Genomic DNA, 22,880 nt, shown 5'->3' on the forward strand with positions numbered 1-22,880 from the left:
ATCACATTTACATAAGTATTCTGACCCTTGGTTATGACATTCAAAGTTAAGTTCAGATCCATTGACCTCCTTGAGATGTTTCTCCAACTTGATTGGAGCCCACCTGTGATAAATTCAATTGATTTGACATGATTTGGTAAGGTACACACCTGTCTATATACTACTACATAACATTTCTATAGCGCTACACGACATATGACATACGACATTTGAAAATGCATGGCAGAACAAAATCAAACCATAAAGTCAAAGTAATTGTCAGTAGACCTCCAAGACAGGATTGTGTCAAAGCACAGATCTGGAGAAGGATACAAAAAAATTGCTGTAGTATTGAAGGTCCCGAAGAACAGTGGCCTCAGTCATTCTTAAATGGAGGAAGTTTGGAACCACCAGGACTCTTTCTAGAACTGGCTGCCTGCCCATACTGAGCAATCAGAGAAGGGCCTTGGTCAGGAAGGTGAAAGGGGCAAGGTCTGGTCAGTGGCATTTTGAAAACTAGTGTTGACTAGGCAGGATGCTATTGGCCAGCCTGGCTCCAATGAGGGTCCACCAGCTTTATTTATTTTTATTTTTTTAAGGTTTAAGGTGTGGTCAGGAGTGGGAGTAGGTTACCTGGGGGGGCAGGGGGCCCTGAATCATCAATGACATTTCACACCTTTGGAAGGGGGGGGGTGGAGCAACCATTGCTGCATATTTAAACTTTTATTTTTGCATGGAGGAGTCAGGGCCACCTTGAGTGCCAGCCCTAGGTTGAGCAGGGGGTCAGCCCTGGCCCTCCACTCAACTTATCTTTCAGCTGTGGCATTTTTTTATTTTTTTTTTCTACATAAGTTGTGGGCTTTTAAGGCGATAGTGGTCCTTTCCATTGTTGGGGCTGCCATCGCACCTAAAGGGTTGCTCACAGCGTTCTTTTGTCCTATGGCGTTTGGCTGTGAGACAAAAGAATGCACTATAGATCCATGAACGTTTTTCAGGGTAGGGACCCCACTACAATGGCACCCTCCGCGATAGTAGGACCCCACCCATGAAAAAACAGCGTGGCTTGATGAATCTAGATCTAAGTTTGTACTTGATGCAATGAAGGGTAAAGTGACTTGCCCGAGATCACAAGGAGTGGCAGTAGATTTGGGCCTTTGCTTCCCAGTCCACTGCTCTAACCACTAGGCTACTCTTCCACTCAATGCCATCTCACAGACACACACACACACACTATATCTTCTATTAAAAAGGCTCTTGCTGTGATGGTATTGAACATATCCCAAAACAGTATTTATGAAGTGGAATCAGGGATTATTTTTTATTTTTATATATAATATTTCAACATTACAAGTCAAAATTCTGACATCAAGAAAAATTCCAAAATTACAAGAAATAATATGAAAAAAAAAAATCCCACATCTATAGTCTTGGATACCTTAGACCACAATAGGGAGGCAAGAAAAGGAAACAGAATAATTAAAGAAGTAATTTATGATAAACCCAAAGCCAAAGTGTAATTATACAGCTAGAACTATTTACATGGAACTCAAATCAGTTGTGGCAGCTCTCTAACAAAAATCCTTTTCTCTGACAAGATTCATAAAACAAAAATGTATTGCCTCCCAACTTAACATGACACTCACAGGGAAAATGTAATGCAAAGGTAGCGGCCCAAGACAAGACCCTCTTTTGTAGGAAAAGAAAACAATGTGCATCTATATTGAGTGGTTCTGGCAACATCAGGAAATATGAAAATTCTACCTCCATAAAAATATATTTTCAATATCATATCTTTGTCAGGTTCCAAAACAAAAATCACTAACAAGATTTAGTATCTAGCTGGGAGTTCAACAAGAAGGTGGTTAAATCTATATCATCTATTGGATTCCCCACTGCAGAAATACACCTTCCCTTCCTTGTTAACTCTTTCTCAAGAAGGTAAAATACTTTGGAAATAGCTGGAAATTTTGGCATTTTATTTCCTGAAAGAATTGTCTTAATAAATCAAGTGGGGATATCAAATCTATTTTGGGAATAATTTTTTCTGATATAGAACTCAAATGTGGTCTCCTAGTAATTCAATTACCTTTCATACATATTCTTCTGTGATTGGTCCTGGGCAACCAAATATTCAACCAGGGAATGGCTTTGATGCCCACCTTCCTTAAAAAAAAAAAATGCTTCCAGCACTACTGACACATTTGTAAATGTCATTGATGCTGTAGGTATACCAAATGAGACTGCTCTGTATTGAAAATGCTGACCTTGAAAGTTGAATCTCCAGAGTGTTTGGATCTGGTCTTATTGGTATGTGTAAAATCTAAAATCTACTGCAATAAAATAATCTCTCTTCTACATTTATTTTCAGGTTTTAGAGGCTCCCTCTTGAAGGGAGAATTGTTGTATATACTTCAGATCTAATACTGCTCTGGAATCTCCTGATGCACTGGGTACCAGACAAAGAATTTAATATATTCCTCTCCTTTTCTTCCTATAGTGCAAGCATTATTGTGCCTTCAGACAAAAGGTCTATGATAAATTCTCATGTCGCCCTCTTTTTCCCCTTCTGATATTGGAAAATGAAGAAATCTGTCTTTTTGTTTAGAAATTCTGAGACATAACTTTCCTTTATTATATGCTGTATCCATGTCTGAAGTTATATAAAGCCACACTTCTAGATAAATGATTATTCATCAACCAATGTATATTTTTGGAACAGAAACGCTTATAGTCAGAAATTGTATTTTGTGGCTCATCCAGAAAAAACCATGCTTTTGAGTTCATCTTATTTACTGCAGATGACCCTCTACTATAGTGACATTTATTTCTCACAAAGCTCTCTCTCTATTTGCTTTACATATCTATAAATATTGCTTTGATATCTTCTGCTGAAAACATAACTGCCTTCTTGGTTTCTCATCCTGAGGCAATGTAAAAACACTTTTGTTGTCCACGGTTTTCTTTAACAAGTCTAATTTTTCCCTAAAAAATCCTTTAAAGAAAACATTTATCAAATACATTTTCGAATATATATCAATAGACCATTTTGGATAAAACTGCCACTGAACTTAATTTGAATATCAATGAAGTCATATGAACAAAACAATCTGTGGAAGACATATCACTTCCAAGAGATCTGATTTATTTTGATTAACCAAATGATTAGGATCTTATGACTTTTCATTAGTGACTCCCTCTATCAAGGTTTGCAATTATAGTATAACTATGACATTTAGTATAAGATAGAAAAGTAACCTGCAACAGATGTATTCTTCAGATTGTATTGGAAGATTACAGATTAGGGCATACAGCTCTCAGACTCTGCAAGCTGAAGCGACCACCACAAAAACTGTACTTGTCCAAGTCGGGTACTTTAACCTACAGTATATATGCCAGAGGCTCAGAAGTGTTAAAATCACATTAAGATCCTATGACAGTGGGTGGTTTGACAGGAGGCTTCAAGTGAAGCAAGTCACATATGTATCTTAGAACTGCAGGTTGTACAGAAATTGATTTTTCCTTCTATATAATGATGGTATGCAGCATTTGTACTAAGGTGTACCTGGAGCTGATTTTATGCCCAGACTGAGATATATAGAAGCTATTCAAGCAGTCTGTGTGTGGAAGAGGAGAAGACATCTAGGTCTTCACCATCACAACAGCAAACCATTTTCTTTTGCAATCATAAAACCTTCTAGAGGATGCCATCCTAAAAGCCAAATGTTTCTGAGACACTGAATTGGAGAAACCAAACCAAACAAAATCCCGTGCTCAACATCCAATCAATGAGGACACAAGCTTGCAGGTTGGGATGAAGAAGGCACTCTTGGTTCTGCAATATCTGCTGTTAAAATTTCCAACCTTATAGGTGGGTTGATGGACAAATATTAGAATTAGAAACCAAATCAGTCTCAGCCAAAAACAGCTATGAGATTATATTTCCCTAGTCTCTTCTGTGTTTTATTAAGGCAAGGCTTCTCCAAACCTGTTCTGTGGATTCTACAACTAGTCAGGTTTTCAGGATATGCAAAATGAATATACATGAGATAAATTTCTATATGCTGAAAACCCAGTATATGCTAATTTCTAGTGCATATTCATTGTAGATACCTTGAAAACCTAACAGTCTATGGAATCCCCAGAAAAGGTTTGGAAAGCCCTGTATTAAGGTCTGTGCCATTAGAAGTATCAGAATATATGCATACAGAAGTCTCAATCTCTATGAGATGAAAGGTATCTGATGTTAACCTGCATTTTGCTCTACTTTCTGTTCTGATCCACTGAAAATAGGGCTATCTCAGGAGTTCCCTACCAAAAAAAGGTAGAAACAGAGAAAATTATAGCAGAAAAGACCATATGGCTCATTCAGTCTGCTCATTCATCCCATACTATCCGATTCAAGGACTAACCATGTAGGACTAACTGGCAATTCAGCCATAATGTTCTCCTTGCCCATCATATATGTTACCTTTAGGGTTACTCCATGCAAGATCACCCTTTCCCATAGCAATGGCTTCCCGACAAAGGAGAAGAGATGATTTCCTCCCTGCTTGTTTTGGTAGAATATGGCCTTCTTGATTCTCCATCAAGGACAACTTGATTGTCCATCTGATTTGTGAAACCCTTTAAAGCACAGTAAATTGCCTTTTGCTCTAGAAGGTCAATATGTAAAATCACCAGGATGGAAGAAGATTTCTGGATTTGAGCTCTCCAGCACAGATTGGATGAATCTGTGGTTAGAACAACTGAAAGCTGTTGAATATAAAAGATATGCCTTGGCCAGATTGAAATGGAAAAGCCACTAAGACAGTGAATCTCTGAGTTTCTCTGATATATTTCTCCAGGTCCTGAGTGCCATGGTTACACTGCGACTTGTGTCCATTGAATAGGCCTTATATGGAGATGTGCCATGGGCATTATGTAATTTATAATCTGTAATCTTCCAATACAATCGGAAGAATACATTTGTTGCAAGTTTCTAGAGGCCAATGGTTTATATTAAACCTCAGCTTCCCTCTGGGATAGAAACTGGAGTACTGGCTATGGACTTTGGATCCAGTCAAAAACCTATCCCTAGTTTTGACTGGTTAGTGTGGGGGGTTAGGGCTTCTGCCTTCAGGGTGGAAAGGCCTGAAGCCTTGTTGCTCTTTGGGATGAGTCAGACCCTGAAAGCACCTTCATAGGTGGAAAAATTGATGTCCTGAACCCCCTTACTGAGGATGTTTGCTAAATGGTGGCAGTGAAGTAAACTTGAAGTGTTGAATGGTGGTCTCTGAATTCTTCCACAGCCTCCCTATCTCGAAAGAGTAAAAGGCCTATCAGTGAGATTTTCCTTCATATCCTCATATAAATAAGATATCTGCAGCCACGAAAGTTTGCATACCATCTATAGCCATTCCAGAGATTCTGAGTTCCATCTCAAAAAGCATCATATGCCAAATGGATAAGATGCTTTTAGAATTCACTACTGTCTTCTTGAGTAAGGTACTCAGCGAATCCCTGTGCCCTTTCCAAAATACCTTGTAAGTACTGGAGCACATAGGTCTGGCAGGATGCAATACAGGACTGAAGCAAAGCAATCTGATGCTTATAAATGATTCAACCTCTGAGACACTTGCTCTAGATTTAATAAAGTCCTATTTATTTATTTAAACATTTTTATATACCGGCATTCGTTGTGGACATCATGTCGGTTTACAGTAAACAGGTTAAGTTTGGAAATTACATTTTAACAGGGAAGTCAAAACTGGGAGGGGGGGTAACGATAGGCAGCTAAGAAAAGACAAGGTAAACAAACAAGGTACCTCGCGGAGAAGAGATGGAGTAAAACAAACATAGTTCCTCAATATGAGAAATAGGGAGTAGACGTATTGTGGTCTACATTGGCACGGATTGATGACTTTTTAATCTGGGTAAGCTTGGTTGAACAACCATGTTTTCAATTTCTTTTTGAAGTTGTTCATACAGGGTTCGAGGCGTATGTCAGGCGGTAGTGTGTTCCAGTGGGTGGGACCTGCAATCGAAAGAGCACGGTCACGTGTGGAGGAGAGATGGGCTGTTTTTAAGGAAGGCACAACTGGGTGCCAGATTTTGCCGTTCTGGTGGGTCGACTGGACTTAGGAGTTGTAAAAGGGAGGTCTAACCAGTTGGAGTTGTGCGTGTGGAGTGCTTTGTGAATTATGGTGAGTGTTTTGTAGATAATGCGTGATGTTATGGGGAGCCAGTGTAAGTCTCTGAGGATGGGGGTGATGTGGTCATATTTGCGGGAGTTTGCAATGAGTCTCGCTGCAGCATGTTGTAGCATTTGTAGAGGTTTAATGGTGGAGTAGGGGAGTCCAATGAGTAAGGCATTACAGTAGTCCAATTTGGATGTGATGGTGGCTTGGATAACTGTACGGAAATCATGGGTGTGTAGGAGAGGTCTAAGTTTTTTGAGCACATTAAGTTTGAAAAAGCAGGCTTTGAGTGTAGCGTTTACGTAGTTCTTCATACTTAATTGGTGGTCAAGGATGACTCCCAGGTCTCTAACAAAGGGTTGTGTAGAGGGGAGGTTGAGTTTAGTAGTATTAGGCAGAGGAGGGGAAGCGGATGAGTGGGGGGAGATGAGTAGCAGCTCAGTTTTGTTCGTATTGATGGCAAGATGGAGATTAATGAGAAGGGATTTAATGGCTCTGAGGCATTTCTCCCAGTGTTCTAGGGCGTCAGCGAGAGAGTTCTGTATGGGGATGATGATCTGAACGTCATCAGCGTACAGGTAGAACTTAAGTTTAAGGTCAGAGATGAGGTGGCTTAGGGGAGTGATGAAAATGTTGAAGAGGGTGGGAGAAAGTGAGGAGCCTTGGGGGACTCCCTGCTGGAGGGGTTGTGGAGTAGATGTGGAGTTCCCGATTTTAATGGAGAACTTTCTGTTAGAGAGGAAGGAATTAAACCAGGCGAGAGCTAGACCTGAGATGCCAATGTTTTCCAGACGGGTTAGAAGATGATGGTGGCTAATGGTGTCGAAGGCTGAAGAGATGTCGAGGAGGGCAAGGAGGTAGCTGTGGCCTTGACCCATGCCTCGGAGGAGATGGTCAGAGAGGGAGAGAAGTAAAGATTCAGTGTTAAAGTGTTTCTGGAATCCAAATTGTGATGGGTGGAGGATCAGATGGTCTTCAAGATAAACCATGAGTTGTGAGTTGACGACCGATTTGATTTCGGTGAGTTGATTTCACAGATTCAACTCCTTGTGCTTGTTACTATCAGCCATCTTGGATCGGCTACCAGTTTGTTTTCTTGGACGTTGTTTAAAAATACCATCTTGTAAGCCCAGACGTATTCCATGTTTTAAAAAAGGTGGAAGGAAGTCTAAATGACTTCCAGCATGGTTAAAAGGTGAGGTGAAAGAGGCTATAATAGCTAAAAGAGCATTGGTCCCCACTTCGACAGCAGGGGGAAAAGGGGAATTGGATTCAGACAACAACCAAGAGGGCCCTGACGTCTACAGTCTGGTGTACTGATTCCAGACATAAGAGAAAAAGCACAGGACTGCTTCTACAGCCAAGTCCATAAACAAAGTATATCAAGCAGCACTGTGAGGTTACAAGAAAGCTCATCACCCAGTAAAAAATGTTAGTAGAAATTTTTATGGGTTATCATAAGGCTTGGGGATAGCTGCACGGAGTGGCAGTTACTGCCCTTAAGAGAAACATGGGAGAGGTTTGTATATGGGCAGACTAGATGGACCAGTTTGGCCTTTTCTGCTGTCATTACTATGTTACTATCTTTCAAGAAACAGAAAAGGATCTGAATGAAGAAAATAGGAAACAACATAAGCATTAGCAAGTTAGATGCATAGCATTGATAAGGACAGAAAAGAGATAATTTAAAAAGAAGCTTGCTGTGGAAACAAAAATTCATAATAAAAGCTTTTACAGGTACATTTGAAGTAAAAAGCCCGCAAAGGAGTCAGTTGGACCATTAGATGATCAAAGGGTTATAGGGGCACTTAGGGATGACAAAACCATAGAACAGAGACTAAATTAATTCTTTGCTTCGGACTTCACTGAGGAAGGTGTAGAATAGATGTCCAGATCAGAAATTATTTTCAAAGTTGATGATTCAGGAGAGCTAAAACAAATCTTAAGGAACCTGGAAGATGTACTAGGGAAAATTGACAAAATAAAGAATAGCAAATCACTTGGACCAGATGGTATACATCAAAGAATGCTGAAATAACTAAAAACTGAAATTGTGGACCTTCTATTAGTAATTTGTGAACTATCAGTAAAATAGTCTATGGTGTTTTAAGGCTGGAGGATTGCCAAAGTAAGGCCAATTTATAAAAAGGGATAAATAGGTGATCCAGAAAACTACTGATGTCTGTACAAGGCAAAATGGTGGAAATTATCATAAAGAAAAAAAATTGCTTAACTTATAGATAGGCATAATTTATTGGGACAAAGCCAACATAGATTTAGCCAAGGGAAGTTTTGACTCACCAATCTGCTATATTTTTTGAGGGCATAAGCAAACATGTGGATAAAGGTGAGCCAGTAGACAGACTATCTGGATTTCCAGAAAGCATTTCATGAAGTCCCGCATTAGAGACTTCTTAGGAAATTAAAAAGTCATGTGACAGGGGTAGTGTCCTATTATGGATTGAGAACTGTTTAAAGACAGAAAACAGAGTATGGCTAAATGGTAAATTTTTCCAATGGAGAAAGGTGAATAGTGGAGTGCCCCAGGGATCTGTTCTGGGACCACTGCTTTTTAATATATTTATAAATGATCTGAAATGGGAACAATGAGTGCAGTGATCAAATTTACTGATGACACAAAATTATTCAAAGTTGTTAAATCACAAGAGGATTGTAAGAAATTGTAAGAGGACCGTGCAAAACTGGAAGAAATGGGCATGCAAATGGAAAATTCAGTTTAATGTGGATAAGTGCAAAGTGATGAACTTAGGTAAGAGTAACCCAAATTATAGTTACACAATGCAAGGTTCCACATTAGGCGTCACCATTCAGGAAAAGTACCTAGGTTTCATCATTGAAATACATTGAAATATTCTGCCCAATAAGTAGCAGCAGCCAAGAAAGCAAATAGAATACTAGGAATTGTTAAGAAAGGTATGGAGAATAAAACAGAGAATATCATAATGCTTCTATATAGTTCCATGGTGCGACCTCATCTTGAGTATTGTGTGCAGTTCTGGTCACTACATCTCAAAAAAAAGAGACCAACAAGCACCTGCGGGGAGGGCCCCCTTAACATGGCCCTTGCCAGAGGGGATGCCCATCCCCACCTTACCTCAGTGCAGGAATAGTCGGAATCGGAATCGATGGAATCGCTGGCGGTGGAACAGTCGGAATCGGCATCGAGGGCACCGGTGCCGGAACGGGCGATATCATCGGTAACGGGGGCAATATCCCTGTTGATACCGGAATCGGTGTCGATGGCATCGCTGGCGTAGAAGGCTGAGGTCGCGGCATCACCTCGATGAATGCGTCTCTGACCGCTTGACGTATATACACATCAAGTTTCGCCCGCATGGATGGTGAAAACAGAGCACCCATGGGGGGAGGCGGTAGTGGCGATGCCGGTACCTCCTCAGAGCCCTGAGGAGGTACGGTTCCCTGCGCCGGAATCGGTGGGGATCGCCCTGTCGATGGCTCCGAAGCCTGATCCTGAAGCCGAGGTTTCTTAGATGTTACGCCGATTTCAGTCAATGGCTTGCCGGGAATCGAGACAATAGACGCCGCATGCGGCCTGCGATGGCGATGCTTCTCTTTTTTGCGGGCTTTTTCACTACCTGATGTCGATGCCCTTGACGATGGAGAGGGGGAGGAAAGAGGAGCATCTCCCGACTCACCTGGTAGACGCTTTTTCAACATGACTTTTCGAATTGACCCAGCCAGAGACGATTGTGTTGAAGTAGATGGTGCTGACAAAAGCTGTATTTTGAACAATTGTTCTATTTTCTCCAGCCGGAGACGACGGCCCTTCGATGTCATGGTGGCACATAAGGGACAAGCCCTAACATCGTGGGTCTCACCAAGACAGAGGACACAATCCTGGTGAGGGTCAGTACTGGACATGTTCCTGGTGCACTTAGGGCACTTTTTGAAACCTGAAGCCATTTTGGGCCGGACAGCCGTCGACGACCAATGACTAGGGACAACAAAGTTGTCAAAAATGGAACGGAACCGCGAGAAAAGTAGAAAAACTTACCGCGACGGTATACTAAGGGGAGACCCTTGCGGCTGAAGTTTTCTAAACTTTTTGTGAAAGTTAAAGTTGTGGAGATTTTCCACAGGACTCCTAGGGACTGCGAGGCTAACTGCTTCGCGGAAAAAAGAAGACTGAAGGGAGACCCCTGTGGCAGGGAATATCATGGCATGCTGGGCATGCTCAGTAGGCACTCTGGTGCCAGTCAAAAGTTTCATAGAAACTTTTAAAGAAGTTTTCCGTACATAGGGCTCCATTACTGATGTCACCCATATGTGAGGACTAGCATCCTGCTTGTCCTGGGATAAAAAGTAATTTTTATTTTTTTTTTTACCTTTGCTGTCTGATCTTAGTTTTCTAATCTGTTGGTCACAGGCTTTTTTTGTTCCACCTCCCCTTTCTTATTTTTTTTCCAATTCCTTTCATATTGTCTTTTTTTTCTATTTCTTTTCTCTCCATCTTCTTCCCTCAAACAGAGTCAGGTTCTCATTCTCACATGCTTTCTCTCTCTCACACACACACACACACACACACACACGCTCTCACTCTCACATGCTCTCTCTCATACAATCATTCATACACAGTCTCTCTCTTGCACATGCTGTCTGACTCTCACACACCCAGGCTCTCTCTCACTCCCGCATGCTGTCTTGCTCAAGCACAGGCTCTCACTGTCACATGCTCTCTCTCATACAATCATTCATACACAGTCTTTCACTGGCACATACTGTCTGACTCTCACACACCCAGGCTCTCTCTCACTCCCACATGCTGTCTTGCTCAAGCACAGGCTCTCACTGTCACATGCTCTCTCATATACAATCATTCATACACACAGGCTCTCACTGTCACATGCTGTCTCTCTCACACACACACACAGGCTCTCACATGCTGTCTCTGCAAACATTCAGGTCCTCACTCCCACACACAATCTCTCAACTCATTTCATACACACACTCTACAGGCCCTCAGCCTCTCTCTTACCTCTGGGCCTCCTCTTCACGGGTCGCTGCAGGATGGGCTCTGCAGCGGCCCTGATCTTCGCGGGCCGATCCGCGGCAGCGACGGCCCTGATCTTCTCGGGCCAATCCACGGTGGGGACCCTGCTACCGGGCCTCCTCCTCTTCTCAGCCCGCTGCTCCTCTTCTGCATGCGGCTGATGCTCCTCCTCCTTCCTGCCCGTGTGGCTCCGGCAACATTTTTCTTCCGGGACCGCGTGGGCAGGAAGGAGGAGGAGCATCTGCACGTTTACACGCAACCTTTTTCTTCGGGCCGTGGTGACGGCGCTCCACCACGGCCCTGCTGATCTTCCTGCTGTGCTTCTTCGGCACAGCCTAGCGAAACTTCACTGCTCAGCCACCAGTGGAATGAGGTCCACCAGCGGCCGCATTGGCTCCCACTTGCCGGTGTGTCATGTGCACCGGGCTTGCGCGACACACCAGCACACTGCTGGCGACACACTAAAGTGTCACGACACACACTTTGGAAAGCTCTGGTCTACACATTAGGAAATGTGACATTTCAATTACTGCTGTATTAACTGGGTAAACGTCTTGAAATGCTAAAGAGAGAAAGTTTCTACATACTATAAATGGTAGCTTCGTGGAGAGGCTAACCTTAGAACCAATGAAAGGGGGAATTATTTTAGATCTAGTCCTCAATACAATGCAGGACCAGGTGCAAGGGGTAACAGCAGTAAATCAATAGGGATTATAATGCAATCAAATTTGACAATCACTGGAGGGAGGACATTAACTAAAATTACTGAAGAAGCATTTAACTTTAAAAAAAAAAAAAAAGGAGACTATAATAAAATGAGAAAATGTATTAGAAAAAAACTAAAAAGTGGTTATAAAGATTAAAAGTTTGTATCTTATATGAAAATTGCTTTAAAAAAAAACATACTGGAATCCCAGCTAAAATAAATTCCATACATTAAAAAGGCAAAGGAAGACCAATGATTGCCAACCTGGTTAAACGGTGAGATGCAAGAGGCATTTAAATTCAAAAAGGAAATCTTTCAGAAAATGGAAAGCAGATCCAAATGGAAAATAGGAAAGAACATGACCACTAATAAGTCTGATGTAAAACATTAATAAGGCATGCCAAAAGAAAATTAAAGAAGAAACTTGCCAAGGAGTCAAAAAGCTAATAAGTTTTTCAAATACATTCAAAGCAAGAATCCTGTGATGGAGTCTTTGGACTGCTAGATGACCCAGGGATGAAGAGACTATAGCTAACAAATTAAATGAATTATTTGCTTTGTTCTTTACTGAGGACGATGTTGAGGAACACATCCAGACCATAAATATTCTTTGATGATTCAGAACAACTGAAGGAAATCACTGTTACATTGGAAAATGTAAAAGAACAAACTGACAAAATAAAGAGTAATAAATCACCAGGACTAGATGGTATTCCCTCCAGCATTCTGAAAGAACTGAAATGTGAAATTGCTGATATGTTATTAGCAATGTGTTACTTATTATTAAAAACAGCCACAGTATTTGAAGACTAGAAGGTGACCAATGTAACGTCCATTTTTAAAAAAGACTCCAGGAGAGATTCTTGAAACTATAGACTGGGGAGCCTGATCTTGGTATCAGGCAAAATGGTAGAATTTATTCTGAAAGACAAAATTACTAGCTATATGGATAGATATGGCCTAATGGGAAAGAGCAACATGGATTTAGCAAAGGGATGTTTGCCTTACTTATCTGACTGCTTTAAAGGTGTAAAAAAAACCACATAGGTAAGGATGAGCTGGTCAACATAATGTACCTGAATTTTCAGAAGGCATTTGACAAAGTCCCTCATGAGGGAATCTCATGATATTAAAAATTCATATGATAAGAGGCAATGTCTTATTGTAGATTAGTAACTGGTTAAAGACAAGAAACAGAGTATGACTAAATGATCAGTTTTCTCAGTGACAAAGGTTAAACGATTGAGAGCCCCAGGGACTTGTACTGGGACCGGTGCCATTTAAAAATAATAAATGATCTGGAAAAGGGAACAGTAAGTGAGGTGATCAAATTTACAGATGATACAGCAGCAGATTGTGAGGAACTGTTGAAGGACCTTGTGCACAGAGGAGACTGGGCATTTGATTGGCAGATGAAATTTATTATGGAAAGTGCAAATTGATGTACATAGAGAAAAAAATCCCTACTACAGGCACAATGCTGGGTTCTGTATTAGGAATCAACATCCAAGAAGCGGGACCTTGATGTCCTTATGGAGAACACACTGAAATCCTGAAATATATTGCCTCTGTATTGATCCATGGTATGAAAAGACCTTGAGTGTTGTGTGCAGTTCTGGTTGCCCAATTCATCTTAAAAAAAAAAAAAAAAAAGACCTAGAAAAATTTCAGAGAAAGGCAATAAAAATGTTAGCAGGAGAATGGAATTGCTCCCTTATAAAGAGAAGCTACACAAGTTAGGTGCTGCAGATACGACACAGTTTATTAGGGTTAGTATAGAGGTGGCGTGGCCATGAGCATTAATTTAGCATTAATAGTGAGGCCAAGTCAGTCAGGCAAAAGGTTTTCAGCCTCTTCCCTGCTTTATACCAGTATGCAGACACTTTCTGAATGAACACAAAGAAGAAAAGCTTATTTAAAAGTTCTCATATTCCGCATACATCCTTTGTTTGCAGCGGATTACAATTCAAAGATACACAATTTTAAAAACAGAAAACAAAAAATGTAAAACCTAACAGAACTAAACAGAGCTAATTAATTCAAGGACCTCAGATGTGGAATAAAACCATGCTCAAAAAGCAAACAATGGGCCAGATTCTATGTGACAAACCCTTAATGAATCAGGTACAATGTTAGGAATTAGGAAAGGAATGAAGAGAATAAAATGAGAATGTCATAATACCTCTGTATCACTTCATAGTGAGACTGCTCCTAGAGTATTGTATACAATTCTGGTCACCTCAAAAAAAAAAAAAAAAAAAAAAAAAAGAAAAAAGAGCTGAACTGGAAAGGTACAGAAAAGGGCAACCAAAATGATACAGGGGATGGTACAACTCCCCTATGAAGAAAAGCTAGAGGGGTAAGAGCTCCTTCAGTTTAGAAAAGAGACAGTTGAGGATGGATATAATATGCATCTACAAAAATCTTAAGTAGAGTAAAATGGGTAAATAAGAATCAATTGTTTACTTTTTTTTTTTAAGTCTTTAAAATACAAAGACTAAGATGCACACCATGAAGTTAGTAAGTAGCACATTTAAAAAAAATCATAGAAACTACTTTTCACTCAACACACAATTAAGCTCTGGAATTCACTGCCAGAGGATATGGTAAAGATGGATTTAAAAAAAAGGTTTGGACAGGTTCCTGAAGGAAAAGTCCATAAACCGTCATTAACAAAGTGAGTTTGGGGAAAGCCACTACTTATCCCTATATATTGATCTCAACTAATCTATTACGTCTAAATCGACTCATGTGACAAGCATGTCAAATCAAAGTTTCTATGTCTTTGTGTAAGTTAAGCATAAAAAGGTTGTTTAAAGAGACAAAAAAAATTTTGGAGGAGAGAAGAGGAAGGTTTCATATAATTTCATATATCACCGCATCCAGCAGTGTTTATAATTTTAATCATCAACCCTCCTCCCACCCGTGATTATTTTGTATTTATGCTTAGCGTATAGTATTAATATGATATGCTTTAGTGTGTGCTTACGATATTTAAATTTAAAGACATATGTATTAAGTCAGGACTATCTTGCAAATTGTGGTATGAGCCACTAACTACTTTTGACCATAGCTCTAAATTTCTTTCGAAACACTGAACCTCTCCCAAAAACACCGACACTTTTCAAATATTAGCCGAAGGCTGAAGATACAAAATCAATTCCCAAAACATATCTTCTTATATGTCTATGTCCCAACAGGGCCTTGTTTTGAATCCAAGATCCTTCATCAGGGTCTGTACTATTATATCCTGGTCGTTAATGTCGTCCGGCGTTTTGCTAAACTTTACTGGCTGTACGATCGCCATGTTGGTTTAAATGCCCAGGTTACTGCTGACATATCTATTCGCCCTTCCTGGAATCATAACCAATCCCAATGGACGTTAGATGATATCATTATGCTCCAGCTGTCAAGTTGTTTCAACAATATCAATCTGTCATTCATCTAAAGTAGTGTATTCCATTCGAGCTCTTTATTTAATTCCTGTGGAGATTGTGTGGCTAATGTGAAAATCCAATAAGCTTCCCTCAAATTCAATAAATGTATGCGATCACCTCCGCGTGGGGTTGCTCGTACATGACCAATAATTGTCCATTTTATTTGGGTAAAAGAATGTTGACATTGCATACAGTGGGTCACTATAGGTGCAGTTAGTGTCTGAGAATGTAAACGAGATTTGTGTTCATTTAGTCTCGTTCTCATATTCCGGGTTGTCCTCCCTATATAAATCTTAGGGCAACTGCAAACTAAAGCGTATACAATGTGATCTGAATTACACGTCGTACGTGACTTGTGTGTCACCATATATTCAGACACTGGATCTGTCCATGTCTGGCCCTCAATACAATTTATGCAATGAGTACATTGGCCGGCATTTAAAGTGACCAGTGTCACCCTGAACAATCTGTTGTGGTGCTTGTGCATGTACGAGACGATCCCTGATATTACTGCCTCTAGATGTCACTATCAGAGGTGGCTCTTGGAATAGGTTATGAATCCCCAATATGTGCCAATGCCTTCTGATCGCTGCCAATAAAGTCAGAAATGCTGTAGATTGTTTCAACACGCAAACCAAATTAGGTTCTTGTTTTTTCGGCTTATAATTGAGGAGAGCCTGCCTATCAGAATATTTCGCCCGTTTGTAGGCTTGCTTGACAACTTTCTTGCTTGACAATACATATGTCTTTAAATTTAAATAGCGTAAGCACACATTAAAGCATATCATATTAATACCACACGCTAAGCATAAATACAAAATAATCACAGGTGGGAAGAGGTTGGTTGATGATTAAAATTATAAACACTGCTGGATGTGGTGATATATGAAATTATATGAAACCTTCCTCTCAAAAATTTTTTTTGTCTCTTTAAACAATCTTTTTATGCTTAACTTAGACAAAGATATAGAAACTTTAATTTGACACGGTTGTCACATGAGTCGATTTAGACGTAATAGATTAGCTGAGATCAATATATGAGGTGATATCGTGTGTGTGAGTGACATCAGTATTATATCCCTCAGAGAACATAAATAGTGCATCGTTATTTGGTATTTCACTACTTATCCCTAGGCATTAGCAGCATGGGATCGATCTACTATTTGGGATCTTGCTAGGTATGTTCGATCTAGATTGGTCACTATTGGAAACAAGATACTAGGTTTGATAGGCCCCTGGTGTGACCCAATATGGAAATTCTTATGTTCTTAACATGGCAATCCACCAATCACCTGCAAAAAGATACTCCTTTCAGCATGTTAACAAACTATGGGCCTCATTTTCCAATATCACATTGGTATCGAATGCGATACCAAAAAGGGGTGTAACTTATGCTAATAAGCATCTGTATCGCAAATTGCACTATCAGCTATGCGAAAGGCTGTTATCGCAACTTTGGGCTACATTGCCAGTATATCGCAGATCATGATGTCTCTGACAAGCCTGTTTCAGGGGAGAGAGAGAGAGAGAGAGAGAGAGAGAGAGAGAGAGACTTGCTATAGTGTCTCCTCCCTAGACAGGTATTTGTATCCCTATGGGAGGCCCACCTAGTAACTAGAGGTGAGGTTTAGGTATTAGTGTAGGGGGTTAGGGGTCACTTTCACATTCAACGTGAGACGTACGAACAGAACAGTGGTCTCTTGTGAAGATTTGATGACCTACAGAGTGAGGAAACTCACTCCAAGATGAGATTTGTGCAATGTTCTCTCCACCTAGCTTGATGGACTCTCTACCTGGGTAACAACAAGGTAGGTGGAGAGAACATTGCACAAATCTCATCTTGGAGTGAGTTTCCTCACTCCATAGGTCATCAAATCTTCACAGGAGACCACTGTTCTGTTCGTACGTCTCACGTTGAATGTGAAAGTGGCCCCTAACCCCCTACACTAATACCTAAACCTCACCTCGAGTTACTAGGTGGGCCTCCCATAGGGATACAAATACATGTCTAGGGAAGAGACACTATAGCAAGGCGCTCTCTCTCTCTCATACTGAAACAGGCCTGTTGGAGACATTGTGAACTGCGATAAACCTTTACCGGCCTGTAGCGCACAACGTAACGCAAATGAAAGAGGTGTAGTTATTGGCCGCGTTAGGAGCCGCGCTAACAGTGCGGCTGTTTCGCGGCACACGATAAATCCTCCCTACTTTACATATGCTCCACCCTAACTCCACCCCCTGAATACGAAATTAAAAATTTGCATTCACAAATCGCGTTAACTGCTGTTAGCGCGATTTGCGGAATTATCACATGCGGTAACTCCTTGGAAAATGAGGCCCTATATGACTAACGCAAGGACAGTGCATTCTCAAGCAAGTGATGGTTCACCCACATATGCCAGCAGAGACAACTCTGCCCCCTTTACTGCAAAGAGATAAGTAGCCAACAGTTCAATAATAATTGGGAAGAAACAAAACATCAGGATCTGCAAGTACAGAGACCATATATGGAATTGCTTTCATCTATGTAGAATAACAAACTAGCAAAGCCAAGAATTTCTCATCACCAGCATCAAACAAAGCAGAATAGTAACAGCATCTACAACAGCAACAAACAGGACCTGAGATACAGTTTTTACTGGTTTCTGAACATTTGACCAATGTATGGAATGAGATAAGTTTTGTGAGAAAGAAATCCTATTCAACTAGAAGATAGACATAAATATGTTTCTATGTGGAAATATCTGTCTTACCATGCATTCTAATTTTGTCTATAACCAGGGTTATAATAAATATTATACTACAAATAGTTGGTCTCTCCTATTTCTATATCCCACACATGCTTCCTGGTAGTCACATTAGGGTGAGAGGGGACATGACCAAAGTCTATAAAATCATCAGTGGAGTGGAATGAGTAAATAATGAACAGTTATTTAGCCTTTCAAATAATAATAAAACAAAGGGACATTCCATGAAACTAGCGACCAGCAGATTTAACACAAATCGTAGAAAGTATGCTTTTATTCAATTGAAAAATTAAGCTGTAGAACCTATTACGACATGATATGGTCAAGGCAAGTAGCATAGTGGGATTTAAAAGAGATTTGGTGGAAAAGTCCATAGAATATTATTAGCCAGGTAGACAAAGTTATTGCTATCCCTGGAAATGAGCAACAAGAAATAAATCTACTTTTTGGGATCTGCCAAATACTTCTGGACCCAGAATGGTTACTGTTAGAGACAGGATGCTGGGCTCAATTGAGCTTGGTCTGACCCAGCACAGCATTTCTTATATTCTTGAATAATGAGAATGACCAGCTTCTTTGCATAACACTCTAAAGAAGACTGAACAGGTTATACAAATGTTATTGAGCCTTAAATTCAGAAGCACACTTTTTTTTTTTAATATGGTAAATATGAGTTTTAGTAACAACTGTTTCATCAGATATTCGTTCTTGCATAAAGAAACTCCTTTCCTACTTACTTGCAGTTCTGGCAGACTTTGCAGTCTGGGCACTGCCAACCTGCACGCTTTAAAGGTGTAACTGCAATATCTAGGCACATTCCATGGTAATGCTGGCCACAAGTAGTACAAAATAGTTGGTCTAAGAGATCTCCACAGCTATCGCATACTGCACAGTTTGCTTCTTCCTTGGCTATAATTTAAGAGAGAAGTAGCATCGTTAAGATACATATATTTTGAGAAGAAAAATGCACATTTAATTATGCTGAACAACATTTATATTTCCTACAGAGCAAAACGTTTTAGATGCCTCCACCAATACATACAAACTACCCTTTGAAGCACAGAAAGGTTACTAGCAATATCATCTATCTTCCTGAAGCAGTACCAGAATTTAGACATACATGTCCACTGAAACATATGTCTCATGGACACATGAATTCTAGCAAGATCAGAATTTTCACAAGAATTCTAGCAAGACCAGAATTTTGTAGAATTTGCAGTTCATTGGGCCTGTATTTTTAGCCTTCAAATGCTTGCTACTTGGACCTACAACGGAAAAACAAAAAAAACCAGCCCAAACGTTTTTGTGCATTTCCCAATCGAATTTGCAACAATACTGGATGAAATATTTTTATATAAGCAAACCCTTCCATTTTTTAAATGAAATTCAAGTTTTACTTTTGTGCTTCAAAACTACTCAAATTCTTCATAGGGCTGCTAATAAAAAATATATGCAAGTCTGATAGGACTAGCTAGCATATATGTCCCAGCATGTTTTATGATCATATTTTTTGAGGATAAGCTTTAGTGTTTACACATCTACTTTTCTTATCTATGTATACCATACTTACATCTTTCAGGAGCCTGATCAATGTGTTCTGGACAAAGGAGGGATAAATGAGAGAAATCTTGAAATGTGCCTGCTCCAGCAGCACAAGGATAATGGTACATCTGCATGCATTTCTCTTCACAGCATTTGATAGTGGCTCCAAGGTGCTTACAATATGCACATCGCTAAAAGAAAACCAAAATATCATCTGAAATAACAAATATCACTAGATTTCAAGATCCTTAGAATTCAACAAAATACTATCAAGATGATGGATTATTTTTTGTTCCGGAATCTAATTCAGTTATTTAAAGAGTTTTGTGCAGATCATTTTGTTCTCAAGAGAAATTCCTTGCACTGGAATCATTCTCACTCGTGAACAATATAAACTTCATCTTGCATTTGAACTAGTAAAAGATGCTTTTAAAATCATCATTCATACATAAAAGCTCTCAAATTATTTCTTAAATTTTGAAGTTCCTACCCATCCCATAGCAGTTTCAAAAATAAATCTGGCTGTTCACATAGTCCATTTATTTATTTAGCACTTTTATATACCGATATTCATGTAAAAAATTTACATATCACTTCGGTTTACAGCAAAACGAAAACAAGCATGTAAGAATGCATTACATCGAACAAGGGATACTAAGAACTGGGATAATTTATTTATTTATTTAGCGCTTTTATATACCGATATACCATTGACACTTTTATATACCGATATACCATTGACAAACTAGAAAAGAGAATTCAGCCAAATAGTTGAGACAGTCCTCTCTCTCTCGGTCCTTGTATAGTGGTATCTTACAAAAGCAATGACAGTCAGGTCTCCTTTTACCATCCAAGGTTACACTTGAAACAATTCAAACAGTGCAAACTATTTTAGCAGATTCAATAATTTATTTCATAAATTAATACCAAATAAAAGAAGAGATCCTTAAAGTATATTTTATGAGTTTCAAATCTCAAACCCTCACAACTCAAAGAACAGAGATAAATGAGAAGATGAATGTAATTTATGTCTACTCTCATTTTAATTTTATATTTAGTTCACACCTTTTCATTGGTAGTTCAAGATGAGTTACCTACTATACCTGAATGTACTTTCCTGTTTTTCACAAGGTAAATGGCCAAAAGTGTTTGATAACTCAAGATAGTTTAAATAACTCTTCCCCTAAACCCTGGTTCTTTTTCGCTGTTTCCAAGATCTCCCTCTTCCTATCATGAGATCAATCATTCTTCTTCTCCCCTTCATCTCCAAGATCCTTCCCCTCCTCTCAAGCCCATACCCCAACTTTCCCCTGCATTGATACCCGAGATCACATTCCCCACCCAAAAATAAAAAATAAAAAAATTACCACTCAAAAAAAAAAAAGAAAAGCCAGGGATCTGATTTCACCCTCCCATACTTATCCTAGTACACCAACTCACAAAGTATTAGTGTAAGAATTTTGCCTGCTACACTGCCTCATCCTATCCTACTGCCACATGCAATGCTGCCTCCCCACCAGCAGAGACCTCCAAGCTTAGCTTCCAGCATTGCCAAGCTCCTCTTCTCTGCCTGTGCTGTAGCCAAGTCCCAGCCTTAAGTAAACCTGCCTTGCCATTGTATCCTTGCTATCACATGGTGGCACTCTTCGCTCCGTGTCCTGGCCCTTGTTTCTTGTCTTGCCTTGAAGCTTTGGGACTTCCTGCCTTGTGGCCTTTGGGCCTGTTCAGCCTTGTATCCTGTCTTGAGGCCTTTGGGCCTACTCTAATAACTCTGCTTTGAGGCCTCTCTGGGCCTTCTTTATTGCCTAGCAGCTTATGCGCCCCCTGCCTTGTTGCCTTCGGGCTTCTATGTTCTCTGTTAGCTCTGCCTTGTCTAATATTCCTGCCCTTGTCTGCCTTTTTTGGTCTTGGCTAGTCTTGTCATGCCCTGCCAGTCCTTTCTCTTCCAGTATCCTGTCCAATTCTGCCTGTACCCAAGTCCTGTCCTTATCTTGCCTAGTTCCAGGTTCTGCCCAGTTTCCAGTCTAGCCGTGCCTTGTCCAGCCTGTCAAGTCCTGCCTGCCTCATCCAAGTCTTGTCTTCAGCCTTGCTTTCAGCCCTGCCTACTCAGATGCACTTTGCCTAGTCTGGTTCCAGCCTGTAGGACTCACCATAATGTACTGCCGTTGCAGAAACCTACTGACACCCAGAACATAAGGGCTGAACCTGTGGGTGAGGAGGCTCGCTAAGTGAAAGACCAGCCCTTGTCTTGTCCAGCATCCTGCCTTGCAGTCCTGTGCTGCTCTCTGGGTATGTTCCCCAAACCCCAGAATCCCCAACTAGTTCCAGAACTGGACTCAGATTTCAGATTTTCCAGGGAAGGAAAAAAATATTCTAGCATATAGCTAAAAATTTACAAAAAGATAATAAAACTTATTCTTACATGTTAATTTTCCTCAAAAATTTATTGTGCGACATATCACTACAGACTTGTAATTGAGTAGTTCAACATAGCATATTTTGCTGCTTTAGATACTGTACAGTATAAAACTTTTAGACCATCTTTAAAGCTGTACAAAGAGGATCTGATTTAGCTAATTACTTAGTATTGTGTTTTTAAAATGGCATCAGTCCACGCATCAATAAAAATATACAACCACTTGAAAAGATAAGTGAAAAAATTGTTTGAGAACAGTAAACTAATCAAATGCCAGCACTTTTTACCCCAGACAGGCTATGGAATTATGGGGCATAAATGATTGTCTATCGCTGACACTAGATCATTAAAACATAACAGACACAGAGCTATATAAGTGCTCCTTTTTCTGGATGCATACCTAATATATGATACCTGTTTAACACTGTATTGCTTAGAAATATCAAGCTTTCAGTAGCAATGCACAAAACAAGCCTTACCTAAATGAAGTCACAAGTATCCATTATTATTGAAGCTTAATCTAGTTCCTATGTTAGGATACACAAAATATAACTTAATATAAATAATTCTTTTGACTCCAATAGGGAAATATGAATACAATTATAACATAACATAAGCTTGACAGTTAAATAAACGAACAAAATTTTGCAGGAAAATGCCTCACTAGGCCAGGAGCACCAGAAACAAATCAATCATCTGGGCCAAGCTCTATTTGTAACTAACCTTTAATGCTTTGTTAGAAAAAAATGATTGCTCATTTATCAGCAATAGAATTACATATATATATATTTTATTTGTAGTGAAAATAAAATTGCTTACCTGTAACTGATGTTTTCCATGGACAG

At 39.9% G+C, this 22,880-nt stretch overlaps 1 protein-coding gene across 8 annotated transcripts in view; it reads right to left on the reverse strand.

Annotated features, from left to right (window-relative positions):
• KMT2C (lysine methyltransferase 2C) overlaps nucleotides 1-22,880 on the reverse strand; it is a 979,844-nt gene that overhangs the window by 695,335 nt on the left and 261,629 nt on the right. For all 8 annotated transcript variants that reach the window (XM_029588444.1, XM_029588443.1, XM_029588442.1 and 5 more), the window contains exons 7-8: nucleotides 19,648-19,810; nucleotides 18,815-18,986 (exon numbers count right to left, since the gene is read on the reverse strand). In XM_029588444.1, the coding sequence (XP_029444304.1) occupies nucleotides 18,815-18,986; nucleotides 19,648-19,810 (335 nt within the window). The remainder of the gene's footprint in view (nucleotides 1-18,814; nucleotides 18,987-19,647; nucleotides 19,811-22,880) is intronic.

Source organism: Rhinatrema bivittatum, chromosome 2 (genome assembly GCF_901001135.1).
Source record: "Rhinatrema bivittatum chromosome 2, aRhiBiv1.1, whole genome shotgun sequence".
Lineage (NCBI taxonomy): Eukaryota > Metazoa > Chordata > Amphibia > Gymnophiona > Rhinatrematidae > Rhinatrema > Rhinatrema bivittatum.